The 25280-nt window shown below is 48.1% G+C and overlaps 1 protein-coding gene across 1 annotated transcript in view; it reads right to left on the reverse strand.

Annotated features, from left to right (window-relative positions):
- LOC142786782 (uncharacterized) overlaps positions 1 to 25280 on the reverse strand; it is a 54716-nt gene that overhangs the window by 15240 nt on the left and 14196 nt on the right. The window contains exons 4-5 of the mRNA XM_075884425.1: positions 24669 to 24700; positions 21237 to 21369 (exon numbers count right to left, since the gene is read on the reverse strand). Of these exons, the coding sequence (XP_075740540.1) occupies positions 21237 to 21369; positions 24669 to 24700 (165 nt within the window). The remainder of the gene's footprint in view (positions 1 to 21236; positions 21370 to 24668; positions 24701 to 25280) is intronic.

Consider the following 25280-nt stretch of genomic DNA (forward strand, 5'->3'; position numbering starts at 1 on the left):
AATGTCACGTACAGTGGGAATCGAGCATATGCGAAGCACGAATGCGGAAGGTTAATAGGTAACTTCAAAAGCAGCACAACGTTACGATAAGGATGTAAGTTATGCCGTACATGACTTCCATGTCATGACTCATCATGTTTGGACGTTTTATTTACCTTCGTCATCTATTACCGTCCCTTGATACCAAATTTGGTATATATGAAGCTAGCAAAACGGCCGCGAGCGTGCTATAAGCGAAGCATGTAATCATGTTTACATGACATCTATGTCATTTAGATTCGTCGTCCATTCGGGAGACGTAATACAAATATATATATATATATATATATATATATATATATATATATATATATATATATATATATATATATATATATATATATATATATATATATATATATATTGTGGTGAAGCCTTCGAACAGTGGATCGTCCTCTCCAGCGCCTTCTAGTGGGTTGCCTTTTTTAGCAAGAAGAAGAGCAGCTCGTGCAGAGAGTCGGTACCCGCATTGACTGTCGCTGTCAAGCATCGTCGACAAGTGTCCGCCAATAAACATCTCAACAATTTGGTGGAGAGTGCTGTGCCCTTCTAACACCTTCGGTTAGCATTTGATGCCCCTGGAGCTTCGATCCCGCACCGTGCCTTCTACCATGCACCAAGACGCCGCATAGCAAACGCTTCCTCCTGTGCCGACGCCATGTTCCGGTGTTCCCCGCATCCGCGACCCTCCTGTCTTCACCGGCGCGGATGGCACCGACGTCGAGGACTGGCTTGCTATGTACGAACGCGTCAGCGTCCCCAATCATTGGCACGAGGCAGGTAAACTCGGCAACTTGGTTTTCTACCTCGCGGGTGTGGCCGGCATGTGGTACAACAACCACGCATCCGATTTCCCCACTTGGTCCGCTTTTAAAACCGCCGTCGTCGACGTGTTCGGCCGTCCTGCCGTTCGTAAGCTTCAAGCCGAACAGCGGTTACGTGAACGAGCGCAGCAGACCGGTGAGTCCTTCACAAGCTACATAGAGGACATCCTTGACTTGTGCAAGAAAGTGGACGCGAGCATGTCAGAGGCCGACAGAATTACTCATGTTCTAAAAGGCATCGCCGACGATGCCTTCACCATGCTCCTGGCCAAGAACCCTCGCACTGTGGCAGAGATCATTACACTTTGCCAAAGTTACGAGGAGCTGCGACGGCAGCGCTCGATGACCCGTCGACCACCCTCACGTGACGCTGATCTCTCGGCCTTGTCAACACTTCCGGACCACACCGCCTTGCTTGCTGAAATCAAGTCATTCGTGCGTGAGGAAGTGGCCCGCCAGGTCTCTTTACTGGCCTTTGCTTCCCCGCAACGTGCTGAACAGTCGTCAAGCACACTTCTGCCTCCCCTCCGCCGAGTCATTCAGCAGGAAATCGCGGAGGTCGTTCCAGAATATCACCAGCCGCCTCCAGTATCTACACCACTCAGTTACGCCCAAGTTGTCGCCAGGCCACCCCCACCGATTCCTGTGACTGGCCCTCTTGGTTACACCGATACCATCGCCAGACCCCAGGCCTTCGGAGAAATTGTGCCGCCTACATATACCGACGTCATCCACGTGCCCCGTGTGCCGCCCACTATGCAGTTATATCAGCAGCCGGCTCGCCCATCGCGTTCTTCGACATGGATGGGACCCGCGAACCGATGGCGCACTGCGGACAATCGCCCCATCTGCTTTGCTTGTGGTTGCGTCGGTCACGTAGCACGCTACTGCAATCGTGTGCAGCGACCGCAGGTCGCTTCCAGTTTTCCCAGCCAATCGAGCCGCTTTTATGACCTACCGCCACCTACGTCACCGTCGTCCCGCCCGGCTCTATCTACCCGCCGCTCACATTCTCCGCGACGTGGCTCACTGTCGCCGATGCGGCCACGTCCACTAGAGGGTGACCAGGAAAACTAGTCGTCGCAGTCCACGAGGCAAGGGCTGCGACGCTGTCGAACTGCGGAAGCCCTCAGGAAAGACCATCGAACGTGATAGACGTGCTTGTGGATGGTGTTCGTGCATCTGCCCTTGTAGATACTGGAGCCGCCGTATCCGTGATGGACGCAAAGCTTAGCCGATTACTGCGCATAGTGACCACGCCACTTTCCGGGCTCTCCCTCCGTACAGCCAGCGCTCAAAGCATTCACCCTACAGCGATGTGTACAGCCCGCCTCATGATTCAGGACGTGATGTATGCCGTCGAATTCATCATAATTCCTTCATGCTCTCACGACGTCATCCTAGGATGGGATTTTCTCTCCCGCCACGACGCCGTCATTCATTGCGCACCAGCAGAAATAGAGCTGACACCATTCTCTTCTTTGACGCCGGCCGACAGTCCATCTACTGCAAGCAAGTTACTCGTCAGGGACGACACGCAAGTGCCTGCAAACTCGTCCGCGGCGGTGTCGGTCTACTGTGCAAGTCTTTCAGACACCGCTGCACTCCTCTCACCATCTCAACGTGTTTTCACCAGAAAAGGTTTGCTGGTTCCTTTCGCGACCGTGCAAGTAACTCGCGGCAGCACCACTATTTTTGTTCTGAACTCATCCCCGTACAGTGTTACGTTGGTGCGAGGGGAATGTCTCGGCAGCGTGGAACCCATCGAAGACGCACAAGTCATGGATCAACCTGATGACACGCACTGCCGAAGTTCCAATACGCTTAGTGCTGTTGCTACATCTGTTTCATCATCCGCTGATGTATTTGGTCCTTCCATTGCCGACAACCTTACGCCGGTACAGCGCTCCCAGCTTCTGGCCCTGTTGGAAGAATTCCGCTCTTCTTTCGATGTATCTCAACCTTCTCTCGGCCGCACATCCACTGTTACGCATCGCATTGACACAGGCGCACAACCACCACTACGGCAACGTCCATATCGCGTATCTTCCACAGAACGCCGTGTAATCAACAAGCAAGTGGACGACATGCTACGCCGCGATGTTATTCGACCCTCTAACAGCCCCTGGGCGTCTCCTGTCGTTCTCGTCGCGAAGAAGGACGGTTCTGTGCGGTTCTGTGTGGACTACCGACGTCTCAACAAGATCACTCGTAAGGACGTGTACCCACTACCGCGTGTGGATGACGCGATTGACAGCCTGCAAGGAGCCGAATTCTTTTCATCTCTAGATTTGCGCTCAGGGTACTGGCAAGTACCTATGGCTGAGGACGCTCGACCGAAGACCGCTTTCGTCACTCCCGACGGCTTGTACGAATTCACCGTCATGCCGTTTGGGCTGTGCAATGCGCCTGCCACCTTTGAGCGCATGATGGATACCGTTTTACGTGACCTGAAATGGCACACGTGCCTGTGCTACGTCGATGACGTCGTCGTTTTCGCTCCGGACTTCTCCACGCACCTTCAACGCCTGCGGCATGTTTTAACGCGTCTGAGTGACGCCCGTCTACAACTAAACCTAAAGAAGTGCCGATTTGCAGCTCGGCAGTTGACAATACTCGGCTACGTCGTGTCCAAGGACGGAATTCTCCCCGATCCAGCCAAGCTTCGGGCCGTGACCGAGTTCCCCAAGCCGACATCCGTCAAGGAACTGCGCAGTTTCATAGGACTGTGTTCCTACTTTCGGCGCTTCATCCGAAACTTCGCGTCTATCGTATCGCCGCTGACAAAGCTCCTCGGTAGTAACGGGCCTCTCCATTCGTGGTCATCTCAGTGTGACGACGCATTCACAACGCTCCGTCGTTTACTGACGTCGCCTCCCATACTCCGCCACTACGACCCTACTGCCCCTACAGAGGTACACACGGACGCCAGTGGTGTCGGTCTCGGCGCTGTCCTTGCGCAGCGCAAACCAGGGTTCCTGGAATATGTCGTGGCGTATGCAAGCCGTACGCTTACAAAAGCCGAGACTAATTACACCGTCACTGAGAAAGAATGTCTGGAAATCGTCTGGGCCCTTACCAAGTTCCGACCTTATTTATATGGTCGCCCATTTGATGTAGTCACCGACCATCACGCACTATGCTGGTTGTCATCATTGAAAGATCCCTCAGGCCGTCTCGCCCGGTGGGCACTTCGCCTGCAAGACTACGACATCCGCGTGCTGTACCGCAACGGAAGGCAACATGCTGACGTCGACGCCCTGTCGCGCTCTCCCTTGCCTGACGACAATGCCCACGACTCAGCGTCTCACCTTGCCGTTTCTTCCATTAGCATTCGTGCCGTTGCTACTGAACAGCGCAAGGATCAATGGATTGCCTCACTGATAGACTTGCTGACTGATCCATCCACTACATCCACTCGCGCGTTGCGTCGTCAAGCCCACCATTTCGCCGTTCGCGACGACCTTCTCCACCGACGCAATTACAGCGGTGACGGCCGCCAGTGGCTACTAGTCATACCACGCAGTCTGCGCTCTGACATATGCGAATTCTTTCATACTGATCCGCAATGTGCGCACTCCGGCGTATCGAAGACTTACCAGCGCATTCGCCAACGGTACTTTTGGCGCGGCATGTACCGCTATGTGCAGAAATTCGTTCGCTCCTGCATAGAATGTCAGCGCCGCAAAACTTCAACGCACCTGTCGCCGGTAGGTCTGCAACCTCTACCTTGCCCTGCGAGGCCGTTTGGGCGCGTTGGCATCGATTTGTATGGGCCACTTCCACTAACGTTCGCCGGTAACCGCTGGGCCATTGTTGCTGTGGACCACCTCACGCGATACGCCGAAACTGCCGCTCTCCCCGCGGCTACAGCGAGCGATGTGGCCTCCTTCCTGCTCCAACGATTCATGCTGCGACACGGTCCACCTCAGGAACTGCTCAGTGATCGAGGCCGCGTCTTCCTGTCTGAAGTCGTCGAAGCCATTCTCAAAGAGTGCAACGTTGTTCACCGCAAAACTGCCGCTTACCACCCGCAGACGAATGACCTCACTGAACGCTTCAACCGTGCGCTCGGCGACATGCTCTCCAAGTACGTCGCCGCCGATCACACAAATTGGGATTCCATTCTACCCTTCGTCACCTACGCATATAACACCGCCCCTCAGAGCACTACTGGCTTTTAACCTTTCTTTTTATTATATGGAAGGCACCCGTCGCACACCATCGACACTATACTTCCGTACAAGCCAGATCCGTCAGAGTGGGCGCCTATTTCTGTTACAGCCAAGCTTGCTGAAGAGTGTCGAGAGCTTGCAAGGACCTTTACAGCGCATGATCAAGAGCGGCAAAAAGGCATTCGCGCTGACACCAGCACTACTGCGCCCATGTTCCTCCCTGGAGCGCTCGTCTGGCTCTCGATCCCTACCACTTCAACTGGCCTATCTTCAAAACTATTGCCCAAATACGAAGGCCCCTACCGTGTCGTCGAACGCACTTCCCCTGTAAATTACTTGATCGAACCCATCGAACCATCTTCGGACATGCGCCGTCGAGGGCGCGACATTGTCAGCGTGGAGCGCCTCAAAGCCTACCACGACCCGCTCATAGTAACCAGCTGCTAGGTCGCCAGGCGGCTCCCTCTTCGTACCCGGGGTAGTTGTGGTGAAGCCTTCGAACAGTGGATCGTCCTCTCCAGCGCCTTCTAGTGGGTTGCCTTTTTTAGCAAGAAGAAGAGCAGCTCGTGCAGAGAGTCGGTACCCGCATTGACTGTCGCTGTCAAGCATCGTCGACAAGTGTCCGCCAATAAACATCTCAACAATATATATATATATTGTCACGACGCAGACACAGCAGGAGTTCGATATAGAAGAGCTCACTTTAATTAAAAATGAAAGGCGCTCGTAAAGAGGACCGGGCAAGAGCTTCGTCTTCTTCTCTGGCTGTGCGAGCTCTCCTCTGCAGGTTGAATGCGGCATTTGCCTCCCTCCAGGAAGAGCATCGACCCGATGCTCGGCTACAGAATACGCGGTGTATGTAGTTGGCGTATTACGCAACTGGCTCACTGAAATATGGCTTCATCCGCACAACGTGTACGATTTCAGATTTTTGAGCTCGCGAGGAACTGTCAGGGATGACCTCATAATTCACGTCACTTAGGCGCCGTATAACATTGTAGGGACCAAAGTACTTCTTCAATAACTTTTCACAAAGGCCGCGTCGGCGAATAGGGCTCCAGACCCACACTTTCTCGCCTGGTTGATAAGTGACGTATCGGTGTCGCAGGTTATAACGTTGTGCGTCATAACTCTGCTGTCGGGCGATTCGCACGCGTGCTAGCTGCCGTGCCTCTTCAGCTCGTTGGGTAAAGGCTTGAACATCCGTGTCTGTATCCTCGCAGTCGTGCAGCAGCATGGCATCAAGCATTGTCGTCACTTCACGGCCATAAAGAAGACTAAATGGCGTGCTCCGCGTAGTTTCCTGCTGCGCCGTATTATAAGCAAACGTCACGTATGGTAGAACGTCGTCCCAATTTTTGTGATCCACGTCGATGTACATACTAAGCATATCAGCAATTGTCTTGTTGAGGCGTTCTGTTAAGCCGTTGGTTTGTGGGTGGTAGGAGGTAGTTTTTCGATGCGCTGTTCCACTCAACTCAAGCACTGACTTGAGGAGCATGGCCGTGAAAGCGGTACCTCTGTCTGTTATTATAATTCTAGGAGCACCATGCCTCAGAACGATATTTTCAATGAAAAATCGTGCCGCTTCTACTGCGGTTCCACTTGATAAAGCCTTTGTTTCTGCGTAGCGAGTAAGATAGTCCGTAGCGACAATTACCCACTTATTTCCAGTATGCGAAGTCGGAAATGGTCCAAGGAGATCCATTCCGATTTGTGCAAAAGGCATGGTGGGCACTTGAACTGGTTGCAACAATCCGGCTGGTTTTAAAGGTGGCGATTTTCGTCGTTGACAATCGAGACACGTGCGGACGTAATGCTTTACAGTGCCTGGAAGCTTCGGCCAGTAGTACTTTTGTTGGATTCTGGCCAATGTGCGCGTGTATCCGAGGTGGCCGGAGGGTGGCTCATCGTGGCAAGCGCTCAGGATCTCATCGCGAATGGATGTCGGGACGACAAGTAAGTGGGCGTTTCCGCTGGGGGCAAAGTTCTTCTTGTATAGGACACCACTGCGCAAGCAGAATGATGGCAGGCTCCTTGCAAATATCTTGGGAACGCTTGTAGACTGGCCGTTAATAAAATTAATAAGAGGGAGCAACTCACTGTCTTCTTTCTGCTTAGACGAAATGGTGACCGTGTCGACCACTCCTAAAAATGCCATGTCATCATCTTCTGAGACATCATCTTGCTTTATAGGCGACCTAGATAAGCAATCAGCATCAGAGTGCTGTCGTCCCGACTTATAGACGACCGTCATATCGAATCCTTGTAGGCGTAAGCTCCAGCGCGCTAGCCGACCGGATGGGTCCTTCAAGTTGGTCAGCCAGCAAAGAGAGTGGTGGTCGCTGACTACGTGGAAGGGACGGCCGTAGAGGTATGGGCGAAACTTCAGAACTGCCCATACTACAGCAAGACATTCCTTTTCCGTTGTGGAATAATGGGACTCGGCACGGGAGAGCGTCCTACTTGCATATGCAATCACTCTCTCGGCTGAGTCTTGCCACTGGACGAGTACAGCGCCTAAACCTACGTTGCTGGCATCAGTGTGGATCATGGTTGGAGCGTCCTCGTCAAAGTGAGCAAGCACAGGGGGTGTCTGCAGGCGCTGTCGTAGACCGTCAAATGCTGCTTGTTCCTCTTCGCCCCATAAAAATGGAACATCGTCTCTCGTTATGCGTGTTAAGGGCGACGCTATGTGCGAGAAATTGGCGATAAATCTGCGGTAGTAGGCGCAAAGGCCAAAAAAACGTCTTACGGCCTTCTTTTCTGTTGGCACCGGAAATTTTCGGACGGCGTCGATCTTGTCGGGGTCCGGACGAACACCTTCATGGCTCACCACATGTCCTAAGAATCGGAGTTCCTTGAAACCGAAATGACATTTCTCAGGTTTCAGCGATAAGCCAGCGGACCGTATTGCTCGAAATACTAATAGCAGCCGTCTTAGATGTTCCTCGAATGTTGGTGAGAAAACAATGACGTCGTCGAGGTATACCAGACACGTCTGCCACTTAAGGCCTGATAGGACGGTATCCATCAATCTCTGAAATGTTGCTGGGGCTGAGCACAATCCGAAGGGCAAGACTTTAAACTCGTAAAGCCCGTCAGGCGTAACAAAAGCAGTCTTTTCTCTGTCCCGCTCATCGACCTCGATTTGCCAATAACCGCTTTTCAGGTCCATCGACGAGAAGAAGCGTGCATGCCTCAGCCTGTCAAGTGAATCGTCAATACGCGGTAGTGGGTATACGTCTTTCTTGGTCACGCGGTTCAGCTTTCGGTAGTCCACACAGAAGCGTAAGCTGCCGTCTTTCTTCTTAACTAGCACTACCGGTGATGCCCAAGGGCTTTTTGACGGCTGAATGATGTCATCATTGAGCATTTTCTGGACTTGTTCTTGGATTGCTTCGCGTTCTTTCGGTGCCACGCGGTATGGGTTTTGTCGAATTGGTCTTGCCGTCTCTTCCGTTATAATTCGGTGCTTTGTCAGTGGCGTTTGATTTACTCTCGAGGTCGACGAAAAACAATCTTCAAACTGGCCGAGAATATCTAGAAGACTCTGCCTCTGCGCTGGCGATAAATCTGTGCTCACGTCGACAGGCAGTGGTGTTGAAGCGGCCGGCGTCTCTGCCTGTTGTACTGCGAAGCACTCGCGGAATTCTACAATTTCTTCAAAGTATGCAACTGTGGTACCCTCTGCAATGTGTCGACGCTCGTTGCTGAAGCTTGTCAACAGGACCTCTGCTTGCCCAGACACTACACTGACGAGACTTCTGGCAATAGCGATTCCTCGAGAGAGTAAAAGCGTCGATATTTGTTCCGCGACACCTTCTCCACTATGCTGCGTGTTACACGTGACAGAGACGAGGCGGCATGACAACGGTGGCATGGTCACGTCGTCAATCACGCGCATGGGCTTGCGCTGCAGCGCTGCGCTATGGTCCGCTGAGAAGGTCAGTACACCGTCCGGTATATTTATAATGGCACCGTACTCCCGCAGGAAATCCATACCCAAGATGACCTGTTTACAACACTCAGAAAGAATAATGAAGGTTGCCACGAATGATGAATCCCCGATCTTGATTCGTGCGGTGCACTTTCCGGTAGGTGTCAGCAGCTGGCCTCCGGCTCCTCGAATTTGCGGCCCCGTCCATTCCATTTTTACCTTCTTGAGTTGGTCGGCCAGATTCGCACTCATTATTGAAAAGTCCGCACCAGTGTCGACCAGTGCGGTCACGTCGTGACCGTCAATTGAAAGTGTAATGTCGGCGGTGACAATCTCGTCTTTCGTCGGTTCATTCGAAATGTGTGGCACTTCATGCGGCTGCAATGGGGGATTTTCAAATCTTCGGCAATTCGCAACCTTCCCCCCTGAGGTCGCTGCTTTTAGTTTCCCCGGCGTGGACTGGGAGACCTTCCTCTCGCCATGTCCGTGGTGCTACCTCTATTAGATCGGGGAAAATGACCTGGGGAGGGCGAGCGTGACCGGAACCCAGGAGAAACGTCTCGCGGGATCGTCGCGCTCGTTTCAACGTTGCGTCTTCCGTCGAAATAGCGCCGAGGGGTAGTGGACGGAAATCCTTGATACCCGGCAACGCGATGAGGACAATACCGCACGATGTGGCCTGCTTCCCCACAATGGAAGCACAGGGGCCTGTAGTCAGGGGTACGCCATATGTCGGTTTTGCGGAGTGGGGGTCGCATCGGCGTCGACGTTTCCCTGTAGTACCAAGGCACTGTCGGCGGCTGTTGCTGGTGGTACTGTTGAGGTGGCGGCACGTTAGATCTAGGCTGTCGACGGAGAATATCTGCATATGTTGGCCTAACTATTTCAGTGTTCGGCTCGGGAAGTGAAAGCGCTTGCCTTATTTCTTGGCGAACAACTTCTGTGACCGACGCAATCGCGCAGTCATTCGGTGTGGCGGCGAGCTTCTTCACCTCTTCTTGCACAATTTCGCGTATCAGGTCACGCAAAGAACGCTCGTCAGGAGTCACCGTGGTCACGGCGGTTGCGCTGATTTGTCCGCTGTTGTTTTGACGGTCGTACTGGCGGTACCGTAGCTGTAGTGCGCGTTCTATGGCGGTCGCCTCCTTCGAAAATTCGTCGACGTTTGAAGGTGGGTTCCGTACGAGACCAGCAAACAGCTGCTCTTTAACACCACGCATGAGGTGGCTGATCTTTCTGTTCTCGGACATGTCGGGATCGGCTCGATGAAAGAGACGAGCCATGTCCTCAACAAACATAGCAACAGACTCGTTGGGCTTTTGAATCCGTGATTCAAGGAGTCGTTGTGCATGCTCCCGCCTTTCGGTGTTTGCGAAGGTGTCCAGGAACTTCCGCCGGAACTCGTCCCACGTTGACCACACGCGATTCGTGAACCACGTGCGAGCCCCGTCTTGAAGAGGGAAATACACGTACCCCAACTTCTGTGCGGCGTTCCACCCGTTAACGTTGGCTGTGCGCTCGAACTCCTCAAGCCAGTCATCTGCGTCCTCATATGAGTTGCCATGGAAGTCCACAGGAGTTTTAGGGGTGAAAACAGTCACCTGTGTCGTGCTTGGGCTCGTCATGGTGGGGCAACTGCTTCCCGGGGCAGTCATGTTTTCCGTCCAAGGACCGAACTCTGGGCTCAGGACTAACAGGCGGCGGCTGGCGCGGTGAACGGGTGTTTCGACGAGCGGAAGTCTTTGTGGACTAGATCCCGGGCTGTTGGAAGGCGTCCTGGACATGTACCCAGCATCTCCACCAGTGTCACGACGCAGACACAGCAGGAGTTCGATATAGAAGAGCTCACTTTAATTAAAAATGAAAGGCGCTCGTAAAGAGGACCGGGCAAGAGCTTCGTCTTCTTCTCTGGCTGTGCGAGCTCTCCTCTGCAGGTTGAATGCGGCAATATATATATATATATATATATATATATGGAACTAGTGAAACAGCTGCAAGAACGCCATTAGTGTAGCATGTAGTCATATTTCACAAGAAGCGCATATGATTATCAAGTTTGGACGTCTCATTCATATTCGTAGTCTATTCACATCCGGTAATGCCAAATTTGGTACATGTGAAGCTATCCAAACGGCGGCGAGCGTGTCATGAAAGGCCCAATATAATCCGACACAACGTTGTCGAACGCGCAGGCTGGGCACAGCGACGCACCCCTAGCGAAACGCGAGCACTCATTAGTCTGACGCAAGACGCGACCAGCGTCCGTCGGTGCGACCCGCGGGCAACCGACGCGAAATGCTACATGCTGCGTTTCGCGCCGACGACGTTATTTAGACAGCACAGCGTCTGCCTTTCTTTGTGACGGAGGGACACTCTGTGCGCTCAAACGCGCATGCGTCGAAGCAATGCAGCGCGGGCCTGCGAGTACATGGCAGGCAGATCCACAATGGAGGTCAGTGGGCACATCCACTGATCTCCACTAGGGGGATATATTAAGGGATACGTCGAAGTGTATTGGCGCCTTGAGTGTGGCGTGTATTAATGTTCTTACATGACATGCTTCTTATTATTATCAACTTTGCACCAGTCAAATACCTTCGTAATCCATTCACGTGACGTAATACCAAATTTTGACATAGGTGAAGGTAGCAAAACGGCCGCGAGTGCATCATGAGTGTGGGACTTGGTCATGTTGTTACATGACACGCATGCTATGCCCATCATTTTTGGACGTGTCATTTACCTATGTCATTCGTTCGCGTAACGTAATACCAAATTTGGTACATGTGAAGCTAGCGAAATGGCCGCGAGCGCATCATGAGCGTAGCATGCAGTCCTAATTTTACATGACACGCATCTCGTGATTATCATGTTTGCACCACTCAGACACCTTCGTCATCCATTCACGTCCCGTTGTACCAAATTAGGTCTATGCAAAGCTTGCGAAACGGCCGAGAGCACATAATGAGTGTGGCATGTAGTCATGCTGTTAAATGACATCCATGTCATGATTTCCATGTTAGGGTCTGTCACTTGTGTTCGCCATGCAGTCATGTCATACCATACCAGTTTCGCAACATGTCATGTGAAAGAAACCACCGCAAGTGCAGCAGGATTATGAAATGTAAATCATGCAATTCATGACACATATCATGATTTTCATGTTATGACTAGTCAGTTATGTTCGTCATACAGTTATGTTATGTCATACAAAATTTGGTATTGATACCATTATGTAAACGGCCAGGAGAGCTAAAGGTCGTTAGCGGCTGGATAGATAGATAGATAGATAGATAGATAGATAGATAGATAGATAGATAGATAGATAGATAGATACGCTCAATGTCGCCGAAGTTCGCCAAGAAATGCTTCGCATTTAATAAATAAAGGTACGACTCATTGCATGTTTAGAAAATCAATACACACAGAGCGGACATCGATTACTTTTGTACAGGGCATTTCAACAGATCAGAATATGCACACACATACAAAACGGCGACGAAAAAAACTGTACATATGTAAGTTTTATGATAAACAAAAGGCAAAAATAAAACGTAAATATGTACACTTCACACATTTAGATTGCAGTTCTGCCGGTACTGAACAGACATCAGCCTATCGAAACCAGCAGGCATGCTGAAAGACAAGTTTTACGCGTCGCTCACAGACGAACACAGAAGAGCAGGACCAGTGTCGAAGGAATTCCTCCTCAGTGAGAAAGCAAAGTTCCTCCGACAGGACAGATAGCAGCTCTGTGTAGTGTCGCTCCAAGATCGGGAAGAGAGTGTGACAGTGGCGGCCTGCTGCAACCGCCTCGCAGCGATTGTGCCAAAGACAGTAAGCACCAGCAACAATGGGAAGGCAGGCCAAGCGGCCTCGAGAACAACGCCCACACGAAATGAAGCGGTTTCCGCAGAGACAGCGAAATCTAGCTCGTATGGCCCTCCACAAAACACGAGCGATAACGCATTGCTTCACAACATGCTGAATTGTTTCCGGTAGGGATCAGTTGAGGCATGTTACTGAATGGACCATTCTCCAGCTTTCGAGGAGGTCCAAAATAGGAAGCACACTCAGCCCTGAGAAAAGCAGTGAGACATGTACACTTAAACTTATTGCAGCTGTTACACCAGACGACGAGACGCACCAAGGTGGTTTGAATGTCTTACTGTTGCGGGTTTTCTCGGGTAGTCTCCTACTCTTAACGCATATATTTTTGAATCATGTCATCAACGCTCCCTGGATTCACTGTTTTCTTCTTTGGAGACGAGGATGTCTTATTTTATTATAAGGACTTTTAACCCCTTTAGACACTTAAGGAAATTCGGCGCAGCCGATGTTGAAATCCTGATTGATTGATATGTGGGGTTTAACGTCTCAAAACCAAGAGACGCCATAGTGGAGGGCTCCGGAAATTTCGACCACCTGGGGTTCTTTAACGTGCACGCAAATCTGAGCACACGGGCCTACAACATTTCCGCCTCGATCGGAAATGGAGCCGCCGCAGCCGGAATTGGATCCCGCGACCTGCGGGTCAGCAGCCGAGTACCTTAGCCACTAGACCACCGTGGCGTAGCGATGTTGAAATCCTTTACCATAGTTTACGGATACCGTGAAACGCAGCGACCCCTCAGCATGCCCATATGTAGAAAGATACAAAGTCTCACGAACGCCACAACCCCCCCCCCCTCCTTCTTCTTAGAGGCGAAGCTCCTTATAGCATTACCGATTCGTCCCTCGTAGCCGTTGTAGTATGTAACAAGTGTAACATTTTGACCTCCAAGATGGTGCCGGTGAGAGATTTCTTCTGTGCGTTGTTGAACAATAAAAACTCCCAAGCTTTTCCCCGAGGGTGAACATGGTTAAGTGCGAATACACGGGGTGATGCTATGAGGGGTATTTATTAATTCGCACTATTATAATTATTAATCACACAATGGTGCCTTTATGGTGTAATGGTTCCTGGGAATCGCAATTTGATCACACGGGGGAGTTTACGTTAACTCACTGGCGAATGCCAACGGATTTTAACTTTACTCCCCCTCACGACCCGCTTTCGACGGGAGGCTGAGAGAGAAGGCGGGCGCGCGAGAGAGAGGGGTGCGCGCACAGCTGCAGCGAGCGAGGAGAGCGGAGGAGCGAGAAAAGGGGGAGGGGCTATAAGGCGCGTTACTGACACCGATATCAGCGTCGCGTCCGTGGCTTATTCGGTAGAGCGTCGCGCTGCGGCCCGCCAAGTCCTCTTTCTTTTAAAGATAGAGAGAAGACTGCGGACGCCGCCGACGGCGGTGGATGGTTTGGGGTCGCTTATAAAGTGTATTCACACTTAAAATAGTGCTCAATGTACATGCCAATAATGGCTGCTGATGGGGAATGAGAGACAGGAGCATTCGGGTTTTAGTTATCGCGCACGCTGCGATCGATCCCCATTAGCAGCCATTGGCATGTACATTGAGCACTATCTGACAAGAAAGGGTTGCTTCGCTATACCCGCTGGATGTAACCTCCTTAGTTTTAGAAAGGTTTAGTGAGCGTTGAGCCGCAGTGCCATGAATACAATTAACTAGTATATACCATGAACACGAGGTGGTTAAAGGTGGAAAGTAGATACGAAGCGCAAGCCATAAGAAAGTAAAAGCCAAATTCTCCTGTCTCTCATTTTCCATTAGCAGCCTTTGGCATGTACATTGCGCACTATCTGACAGGAAAAGGTTGCTACGTTGTACTCACTGGGCATAACCTCCTTGGTTTTAGAAAAGTTTAGCGAGCATTGGTCCGCCGTGCCATGAATACAGTGAACTAGTATATACCATGAACTCGAGGTGGTTGAAGGTGGGAAGTAGACCCGAAGCGCAAGCCGAAAAAAAGTGTTCGTGTGCCCCCTCTCGTTTAGTCCTTGGAATGTCCGCTGGATGGCGGTGCTTCTATATGGGCAATATATGATGAAAAGATGCGAGATGGTGGTATTTGGAGTGTTGAATGGATGGACGAACGGACACACAAACAGATGCATGGATGGACGCAAGAACGGACGCAGGGGCGGATGCATGGACGAACCCAGGGATGGACGCACGAACAGACGCACGCAAGGACGGGCGGATGGGCGCATGGACGGTCACACAGACGGACGCATGGACGGACGGAAGCAAGAACGAATGGACGGATGAATGCTTCGCCCCACTCTCCATTCACTCCGTGGATATGCTGCCAATTTTTTTTAAATGCGAAGCATTTCTTAGCGAACTTTGGCGACATTGAATCTATCTATCTATCTATCTATCTATCTATCTATCTATCTATCTATCTATCTATCTATCTATCTATCTATCTATCTATCTATCTATCTATCTATCTATCTATCTATCTATCTATCTATCTATCTATCTATCTATCTATCTATCTACTCGCCTACGACTTTTAGCTCTCCTGGCTGTTTAGATAATGGTATAGCTGCCAAACTCTGTATGGCATAACATGACTGTATGAAGAACATATTTGTATAGTCATAACGAGGAAATCGTAATATTCATGTCATGAACGTCATGATTTACATTTCATGTTCCTGAAGCTCTTCCGGTGGTTTCGTTCCCACAGTATGTTGCAAAACTGGTATGGTATGTCATGATTGCATGGCGAACACAAACACAGACCCTAACATGTAAATCATGACATGCCTGTCATGTAACAACATGGCTACATGCCACGCTCATGATGCGCTCGCGGCCGTTTCGCTGGCGTCACATATACCAAATTTAGTATTACAATACGTGAATGGATGACGAAGGTATGGTACTGGCGCAAACATGATAAACATGAGATGCGTGTCATGTAACAACATGACTACGTGCTATGCTCATGATGCGCTGGCGGCCGTTTCACTAGCTTCACATGTACCAAACTTGATATTACGCGACGCGGACAGACGACATAGGTAAATAACACATCCAAATATGATAATCACGACATGCGTGTCATGTAACAACATGACTACATGCACACTGATGATGAGCTCGCGGCCGTTTCACTAGCTTCACATATGCAAATTTGGCATTACGTGACGTCGATGAATGACGAAGGTATGTGACTGGTGCAAACATGATAATCATGAGATGCGAGTCACGTGAGAACATGACTACATGCCACAGTCAAGGCGCCAATAGTTTTAAACGTGACGCGGTGCGAATGCTCGCCGGCGTTCGTTTCGCCGCGTCACGCCAGCGTTGCCACACCAGGCGCCGGTCCTGCCATTACTGGCAGGTGCGCGCAGCACTGCGTTTCTTTGACGCATGTGCGTTTCAGCGCATTCGGCGTCCCTCCGTCACAAAAAGAGTGAGACGCAGCGTTGCCTGGGTAACGCAACGGCGCGAAATGCGACATGCTGCATTTCGCACCGGTTGCCGTCGGGCCGCGCCGACGGACGCTGGTAGCGCTCGGCGTCAGACTATAGAGTGCTCGCGTTTTGCTAACGTATATTGTCGCTGTGCCCAGCATGCGCATTCATCAACGCTACATTGGAGTATATTGGGCCCTTCATGATGTGCTCGCGGCCGTTTTGCTAGCTCCACATATACCAAATTTTGTGTTACGTGACGTGAATAGATGACGGAATATATGAGTGGCGCAAACATTATAATCTTTACACTGGTGACATGTAAGGGCATGACAACATACTATGCTCATAGCGAGCTCGCGGCCGTTTCGCTAGTTTAACATATACTAAATTTGGCATCACGTGACGTGTAGAGATGACGAAGGTAAACTACACATCCAAACATGATAATCATACGGAAGTCATTTACGGCATCATTTTTCTCCACCTCGTAATGTAGTACTTATTTTAAAGTGACATGTCAACATTTCTCATTCGTGCTTCGAATATAATCGATTCCTACTGTAAGTGGGAGCTGCCATTTTTTTTCTTTAGTGTCTCTGTAGCGTAATAGCGTTGACGTTGAATTACTTTAATGAGGTGAAAGCGAATGGGTTGAAGAACCAGGTGCGCGGGGCCCCATGTCCAAGGCTCCACTTGTACCGCCAGCCGAAAGTGGTTTAGATGCACTAGTTGTACCTCAAGGTACGAGCCAGCTAGGAGTGCTTCCCACTTCTCCAAAGAGTTTTCTATTCTATGCATATACTATAAGCGATTGAGCTTATTAGGCCTTCAATAAGGTCGTTTTCCAGAAATTCTGGGAAACGACCATTTGGAGTTGGCATTGTTGGTTGTGAGCGAAAAATCATGATCTTGTGCATAGCCGAAAAATCGAGAAAGATGCAAATAAAATATATAATTTTTCAACCTTTTGGGTCTGAGCGAGATTCGAGCCCGGGTAGTTTGCGTGACAAACAGCTGTTCTATTACACAGTCACACGTCTGCTTCGGAATACAGTGAAAATAATTTCCTGTGTTTGAAATGCAGTGAAAGTAACTTTCGTGCTTTAAAAACACACGCTTGCTGCATGAATAGTTCAAAATACAACATGTAATAAGGCAGTAATAACGGGTGGTACATGCGTACGTTGTTATCGGGCGTGTGATCATGTGATTATCATAATGACTTCATGTTTTAAAGCCAGCCGCCTATACACAAGATGTACACAAGTTTTGGCACGCATTACCCAAAGAGGGCGTAGTGGGTGCACAGGAAGTTCGAAAACATTTCCCGCGAATAACTGCTCGTGGTTTAAAGCATGCTACCCATTGCACAGAATGTATTATAGAGAAAGGATATCGCTAGTGTGTTCAGTCTTTAAATGCGAAGCTTAAGGATGCACATATTTGTTTGTCCGCAATGTACGGGGCTGTACGTCTACTAGCGCCGACGCTGTCAGAACTGTGAACACAGCGTTCACACTCGTGTGTTCTATAGCGAGATACTACTGGCCGAACCTTTTTTTTTTTTTGTAGCAGCCGTGACTCTATTATAGAAGTGAAGTATGCCATCCCAACCACCATGATGGTCTAGCGGTTATGGGGCTCACTGGTCGTGGGATCGTATATGGCGGTGCACGTTAAAAGAACCTCAGGTGGACGAAGTTTCCAGGGCTCTCCTGTGCAGCGTCTCTGATTAGGTTATGGTGGTTTTGGGACGTTACACTCAGTCAGTTATTAATCATGAACTGTGTTTGAAAAAAGTTTTTAATGATTTATAAAACCTGGTACTCTACTATGGGAGAGCAAAAAGCCGTCCCGTAAACCCCACCCATAACGTGCAGGATTCCTCCTAAATCCCCGACAAACGGATGCAATATGTTACTAAACGCAACTTCACTGCCTCGTGCCTCGTGAAACCATAGCCTATAGATACTCCACAGTGGCACTGCTGAAAAGCGACACCTCAAGAAACGTTAAAGAAGCTTCACGACAGTCAAGTTAAGGAAATGTTATGCTTGCCTACAGACGTTGTAAACTGTTAAGTAAGTGCACAGCCGCAGTGCTTTTATTAATAACTTAAGATTGTACAGAAAGAAGTGAAGCCAGTCGATGTCGTTTTTTTTTTGCGATGAGCAAATATATAGACGGTTTCACAAGGTCACAAGCGTTGTCCCCCAGAAACATCCGGTTACCTCACTTACTGGTTCCTAACGTCGAAACAGAAAGCACGTTTTCAAGTTCCTTTTAAATGGAAGAAATGTTTCTCTTTAGTTTTTAGATAAAAGAAATGTGCGTAAAGTTCAAGGTAATCTCTTATGATTTTTATGTAGCTCAAAAGAACATTTATTTGAATATATTTTGCCAAGTATAGAAAAGAAAGTGTAAAAAACTCAGTGGGCTGTTTTCCAAACCTCTTCTTGCCCACCAATGCTATTAGGGCACATCGGTGGGCGAAAGCGGATGTCATCGAGGGGCTGTGCCTAACTATGTTCTATGGCACTCGACAGCGCATGCGCGCAGAGCAGCAGGACGTAGTCGATTTGGCTACTGATGGACTAAGCGAATTGGGCGTGTAAGGTGAACGAACATCCACTTCAATAGTCGCGCTGTTGTTGAAAAGGTTGTGTGTGTTATATTTTCCTGTGTGAATATAAAATGCAGTATAAGCAGTAGTGCAACGACGAGCGTCTCGACAACAGTGCGAATGTAAATGTTAACGATAATACCGTTGTATAAGGCTGCAACAATACTTGCCTTTCTATTTAACTACGGCATGTATGCATGGTGCACTGCTCTAAACAGATTGGAAATTTTGCAGGCACCGTAAGTATGTCCAGCACTGGGGCATATGTGAGGAGATTCGCGTAAGGGGGTTGCTACCATACCTTCTATTAGATATTCATCTCACCAAAAAGTATATTCTTATATAACTATGTACGGGTGTCTCTATTGCATACGTTTCTCATATGAAATATTCACAATTAACGGTGATTCGCAAGGCTAGCCGCATGCTGGAATATATTCGTCGTAATCTTTTACAGATGCTCTAGAAAGATGAGACGTTTACCTCATAAGAAACTGTGGTAAGGTATATGCTTGAGTATACTCGCCACGGTAGCCTAGTGGTTGCAGTGCTCAACTGCTGTCACGAAGGTCGCGGGTTCGATTCCGGTCATGGCGGCCACATTTCAAGGAAGGCGAAATGGCATTGGCTCGTACGTATTAACTGCACGTTACAATTAGCCTGGTTGCTCAAATTTTTCGCTGTCCTCCACAACGGTGTCCCTCAAAATCATGTCTTCGTTTCAGGACATAAAACTCTCACAGTTAATATTAAGCAATCTTGAGTATCACCGCATCGGTATGGTCCGCATGACATAAAAAATGGCGCCTGCACTGGAAATAGGGCAGTACGTATTATCGTTCGTTTCATCTTCCACACTTGCTAACGCACGGCCAGTGTCGCACAAATGACCTCAAGTTTAAACCTTGACTTAGAACGCTACGTAAAATATCTCGCTTAGGATTTTTTTGTTGGTTGTATAACTTACATCAAAAGCTTGATCCCACACGTAAAGTTGTCGTTTCAATTGGGTGATTTCATTTGAAAGATGGAACCTTCTACAAGCTTACAAAGGGTGTAAGTAGTGGTCCGACAGTACTTGTCACCGCCGCAAATCACATTAGAAACAATAGCTAGCATTATAAGGCTAGAAAATTATGTATAATGCACTAGCAAGTGTCTCCATGTGCCTTATGATCTAAATAAATAAATAAAAATAATAAATAAATAAATAAATAAATAAATAAATAAATAAATAAATAAATAAACAGCTCACAAGGCCCCTCCTGCTTTCATCTAAGATGACTTCAAGGCGAAGGCCATACTCTTTTTTTGTTTTATTATTTGGTGTGTAAGATGTGGTATGTGGTAAGATGAATATCTTACCACATACCTGCGATATTTCGGCGTATAACGTGGTTTTCCGCAGTACACTTCTAGAATCGGAGGCATTTCAAGGTTGCTGCACTTAACTTGGTTTCGCACTGCCTCCGGCGCACGTTTGACTAACCAACGATTTTATTCGATGACGTCGTCAAGTCACGCCATTGCGACGTCGTGACGGCGTTGTAGTAACATCACTAATTTGTTGATATTCGCCGATGTGATGACGTCATAGAGTCAAGACGCGACGTCTGCTTGTCATTACGATGTCTTTCAGCTCCGCCATCTACCTGCACTGGGAATGTACCACACACTCACCTTGACCGGAGCAGCGCTTCGTGTTGGCGCGTGTTAGCGTTCGTAATGAACTACTTCGGTGCACAGCTCGGAGGTAGCTTCACCAATCATTTAATGATTACGCATAAAGGAAATATAGGGGATGGACGTTTCCCGAAAACACGCATTCGATGGAGATGTAGTGTCCTAATCGAAAGTGCCTATACTGCGTTGGAAGATGTTGCGTCGGAGGACTCAGTATGAATTCCTTCATTGGGCTTACGAGTGATACCTTATTATTAACCGTGACCTATTCGTAGCAACAATATCCATGGTCACAAAAATTCTAGAGGTTGTAAAACGAAGATAAATGCTTCTCGCGTAAATTTTGCAAAAGAGAGAGAGAGAGAGCTGAAGACAGCAATGAAGGACGTACAAAACCCGTGAGCGGAGTATCTATGCTGCCAAACTTGCGTCTTAGATATTTCGGTGGTTCACCAGGATGGGAGGTACCAAGAGTATACACCCCTTCATCGATGTCTTCAGTTCTTTTTTTTATTTCGCGAAAGAAACGTTGATCTAGTCTAACCAACAAGCTCATTGTCAAGTTTTTCATAAGTCGGACGAAGCATCGCTATGAAAACTGCACGGAACTATCGCTCACTTTTCTGCTCGGAGCCAGGTGTCCTTGCCGTCTTGGATGGCGAGGTGACACCATTTTTGGTCGGCGCAGTCTTCTTGGGCGATGGCCCGCCCTTTTCCTGAATGCTGCTGGGCTTCTTGGGAGAGCTGGGCGTCTGCAATAGAAGGTCGATGGGCTACTCTAAAGAAACAGCCGTTTCTATGGCGACTCAGTGAATGTTTCACCCATTTTTCAAAAGTACTCCGCCCCAGCATTCACGCGAGCGTTCGATTTGATTGACGTACCCGAGTGCATGATCTGATGGAATGCGTCAATATGAGCCACCACTGGTTTGGCTATTAATAAACGCTGCGTGAGACGCGCAAGCCTTTGAAGATTTGTACAGCTTTGGGGCCGGGTATGAGAGACGCAAAGTCTCGTCAGTGTATGAACTGGCCTGGCTGGTACACTGACGGTACCAACTTGCCTAGTTGGTACCGATTTGATCAATCCATGGCACTAGCGATCATTGGATGCAGACTCCACAGAACGACGCCAGGGGCTATTCTGTGTCGTTCTGTGTACCCCCACAAAAAAGAAATAAATAAAGAAAAAAATTGCAACACAACCTTTCTATCTTAAGAAATGCTACAGGCGTGCGGGATGTAGAATACATCAAGACATGAGACAAACTTTGTTCCGTCCCCTAATAGACAATCGGTACACACTTGCTGCAGAAAATATGCACATCATGTGTAACTATAGGACGCAGCACGCATGCATGTTTGCAGAACGTCCGTGGAATTTCGAAGACTTTCTGAAGCGTTTGTCCAGACCTTTTTTCCGGTGGAAAAAATAAAGGTTACCCTTCACGTTGGCACCACAAGTCAGTGAGCATCTAATTACATCAGCAGTGAATGGAACAATGCCAGCCACACATACACCCACCAACATCCGCCCAGTGACATATGTCCAACCATACAGCACAGTAAATTTCACATCCACAGACCACTCGCGGTGCACACCGTCACACCGGCCACCTTGAATGTAGCCGTTGAATGTAGCCGTGGAACCTTGAACTGCCATGTAGTGTCAGTTGGAGAAATATATTAATAAAATGTTTGAATATACACGCTCGCAGAGCGTATCTAAACTTAAGGTGGTAGCCCTAAAACACACTTCTTAAATTGTAGGCAACATTTTTTTAATGATCAAGCTGCATTTACCAGCTGGCACTCTGTCACGAGTATGGGTGGTCTATAGTGTGTGTTCTATATGGTATTATGGACTCACCGGCACATAATCTCTCTTTCTGTATTTACGTATCACCACTACCGCCGCTTTCAGTCTATTTTAGTCCACATTGTGACGAAGGCTTCTTCAAATGCGTCCAATTGGCCCTGTCTTCTGTGAATTGATGACATTTAAACGTGCAAACTTATTGATTTCGTCACTAATTTCGACCCTGGGTCATCCTGAGCTACGATTATTTACGAATAAGTTCGTGCAAATAAATACGCTTCTATAAAACTGTGGAGAACAGTTGTGCGTCCCAGAGCAACTGGCATATAAAAAAAATCATGGACGGTATTTTTGAACACATAGCTGTAACGATTTTTTCACTCTTGGTGCTGGCCTTTGCACCTTTTTTTTACAGAGTCACTGCTTGGATCTCTGAAGCGCCTTCTTAATGTAGGTTAAAGAAAGGTGCGAGAAAGAGTTCATGTGTAATATTAAAATATCTACACTGCAGCAAGCATACCAAAATAGGAAGGAAATTTGAATAGCCTACCAGGGTGTTTGTCAGCTTATCACATTGCGCAAACTGTAATTATACCAGTGTGCTGAGATTAAAAAAAAACACCTTAACAAAGTTCCTGTAGTTAAAACTGATATATCGCCAATACAGCCTCCTCATACTGCTGTAGTTTTGGCACGCAACATTCTGAGAATCATAATATTCCCTACTGGTGTACTGAAAACTTGTTAGAGGGTTTGATTACACAAGGTTTGATTCCTGACTTCGGTTCCCAGGTTCGACAATCACAGTGCAAAGAATACGCACGCGCGTTTATGTATAGTACTTACAGCCAGGCCCAAAGAAAGGAATAATTTTCGGGAGGAGGGGTGAGCGGCTCGTTGAAAATCTTGAAAAACATCTATTTCTATCAATTTTCCTCGGTTCAACACTCTCTTCATACAAATTTGGAGGTCGGGGCAAGGAAGGCCTTCAGCCTACGAACTTGCTTACGACCGTCTCTGATGGCCGCAATTAGCTGGCTGCTCTCTTCATAGTGGATTGTAAGTCGGATTTACTATCAGAAGAAATACAGGGACTTAGCCACGAACAATTTTGTCTTGCTCAATTGGGACAGTGATGCACGAGGGCGAGCACTATTAGAGGCATGGCCAGAATTTTCGTCAAGGGGAGGGGGAGGGTGAACCGTACTCTATGAATATGTGTTGGCAGTGTTATGGTGCGTGTATATATGCGCAAGGAAAATTGAAAAACTTTCTAAGGGGCACCCCTCCCCTCCCTTGGCTACGCCTCTGAGTACTACACACGTGACATACGAGATGAGCACTCGTCTTAGTTTGTATTCTTATTCCTGCCCTAAGTTCACTTTACAACAATAATTGCAATACGCCAACTGACCCATGTCACCAGCCTTCAAAAAAAAAAAAAAACTCTGACGCTGGCATCTGCTATCAGAGATGTGCCGTACTTGTCATAGTAGCATTTCAAAATCAATGGTCAGTTGAAGCTTTGTTAGAACAATAAACTTAAACTCCCACCTATTGGGAGGTTTGTTCACTTTGTTGAGTGATTTATACCGTCCCAATCTGTGGCGATAAAACCACTTCGTATAGTAAATAGCAAGCTAATCCACTTAAGTTTCCTAATTACTGTTAACAACGAATTTATTGCATGTCCAATTGAAATCCCTTCTAATACTCCTTTGTTCTTTAGTAGAGCGAGGGATGGGCACGTTGGTAATTCAAAATTTTGTTTTCGTACGTGCAGAATTCAAGTGTTTTAGTATTTCACCTTTTCTTTGAGGGGGTCCCCCAGACGTCTAAATTCAAGTACGAGAGTCGCTCAGTATACGCGATACAGAAAGTTTGGCACCAATTGAAGCAAGGGCAGTTCTCCTAAATTTAAGCTTTTGTGCGAATATTCACGTGCGTATATAAGCAAAAAAACATACAGGCAGGATAGAGCGTGAAAATCCATGAATAAAGTTTGGACTTTAAAGTGAAACCTAAGTTGCAAACTTATTACCTCCACAGAACTGGCATTTTACCAAATTTAATTACCATCGCTTACACCCATCCACATTTATGCGGTTTGTAAAGGCAAACAAATAATCGCCTTCGTTTCAGAGACAACAAGCTTGATTTCTGTGTAGCACGCAGCATTCTAGTTTGGTTCGCAGGCAAGGCACGCAGGAATATCAAACAAGCAATACCCACCTTGGCCTTTGCATCCGCAGCTGCTGAAGTCTCTGCAAAAGTAAACGCAAAATAAAACGTTAATTTCTTTCCAGCTGCTAAAAGTGAAGAGCGCGGCATTCAAGGTTCGTTTGGGAGTGATCTTTCTTGGGGCATAATTGCTGACCGTGTTTTGAGACTTTTGATTACCGAGAAACGCTTAACCTCGGTGAGATTAAGTTTTGCTGGAATGCGAAGCGTGATTAAAATTTGGAAGGCTATAGCGAGCGAAGATTGCTTTAATGACCCTAACTACAGTTGTGCGAAAACGATCTGAAGCAGTGCTTCCAGTGAATGCCTCTCAAACGCGACAAAAAGAAGAGAAAAAAATATGGAGGCACTTAAGGTGTCCGAGAGAATATGAAACTTGAGCTGCGTTTTTTGAACGAAATGTTGCCTTTATGGAGATGACGTTAGGATCTTAGAAAAAGTGGTAGTTTATACTTTTATATAGTGATGCCAAAATGAATTAGTGTTGCCTCTGAGGATGAAAGAAAGCTCTAGGCCTAATAGCTTGAGACTTGCCATTATTACTACGATGATTAACCTTAGATTCAGTCAGTTAAGAAAAGGTATGAACGTGACACCATAAGA

The sequence above is a fragment of the Rhipicephalus microplus genome, unplaced genomic scaffold (assembly GCF_043290135.1).
Source record: "Rhipicephalus microplus isolate Deutch F79 unplaced genomic scaffold, USDA_Rmic scaffold_32, whole genome shotgun sequence".
Classification (NCBI taxonomy): domain Eukaryota; kingdom Metazoa; phylum Arthropoda; class Arachnida; order Ixodida; family Ixodidae; genus Rhipicephalus; species Rhipicephalus microplus.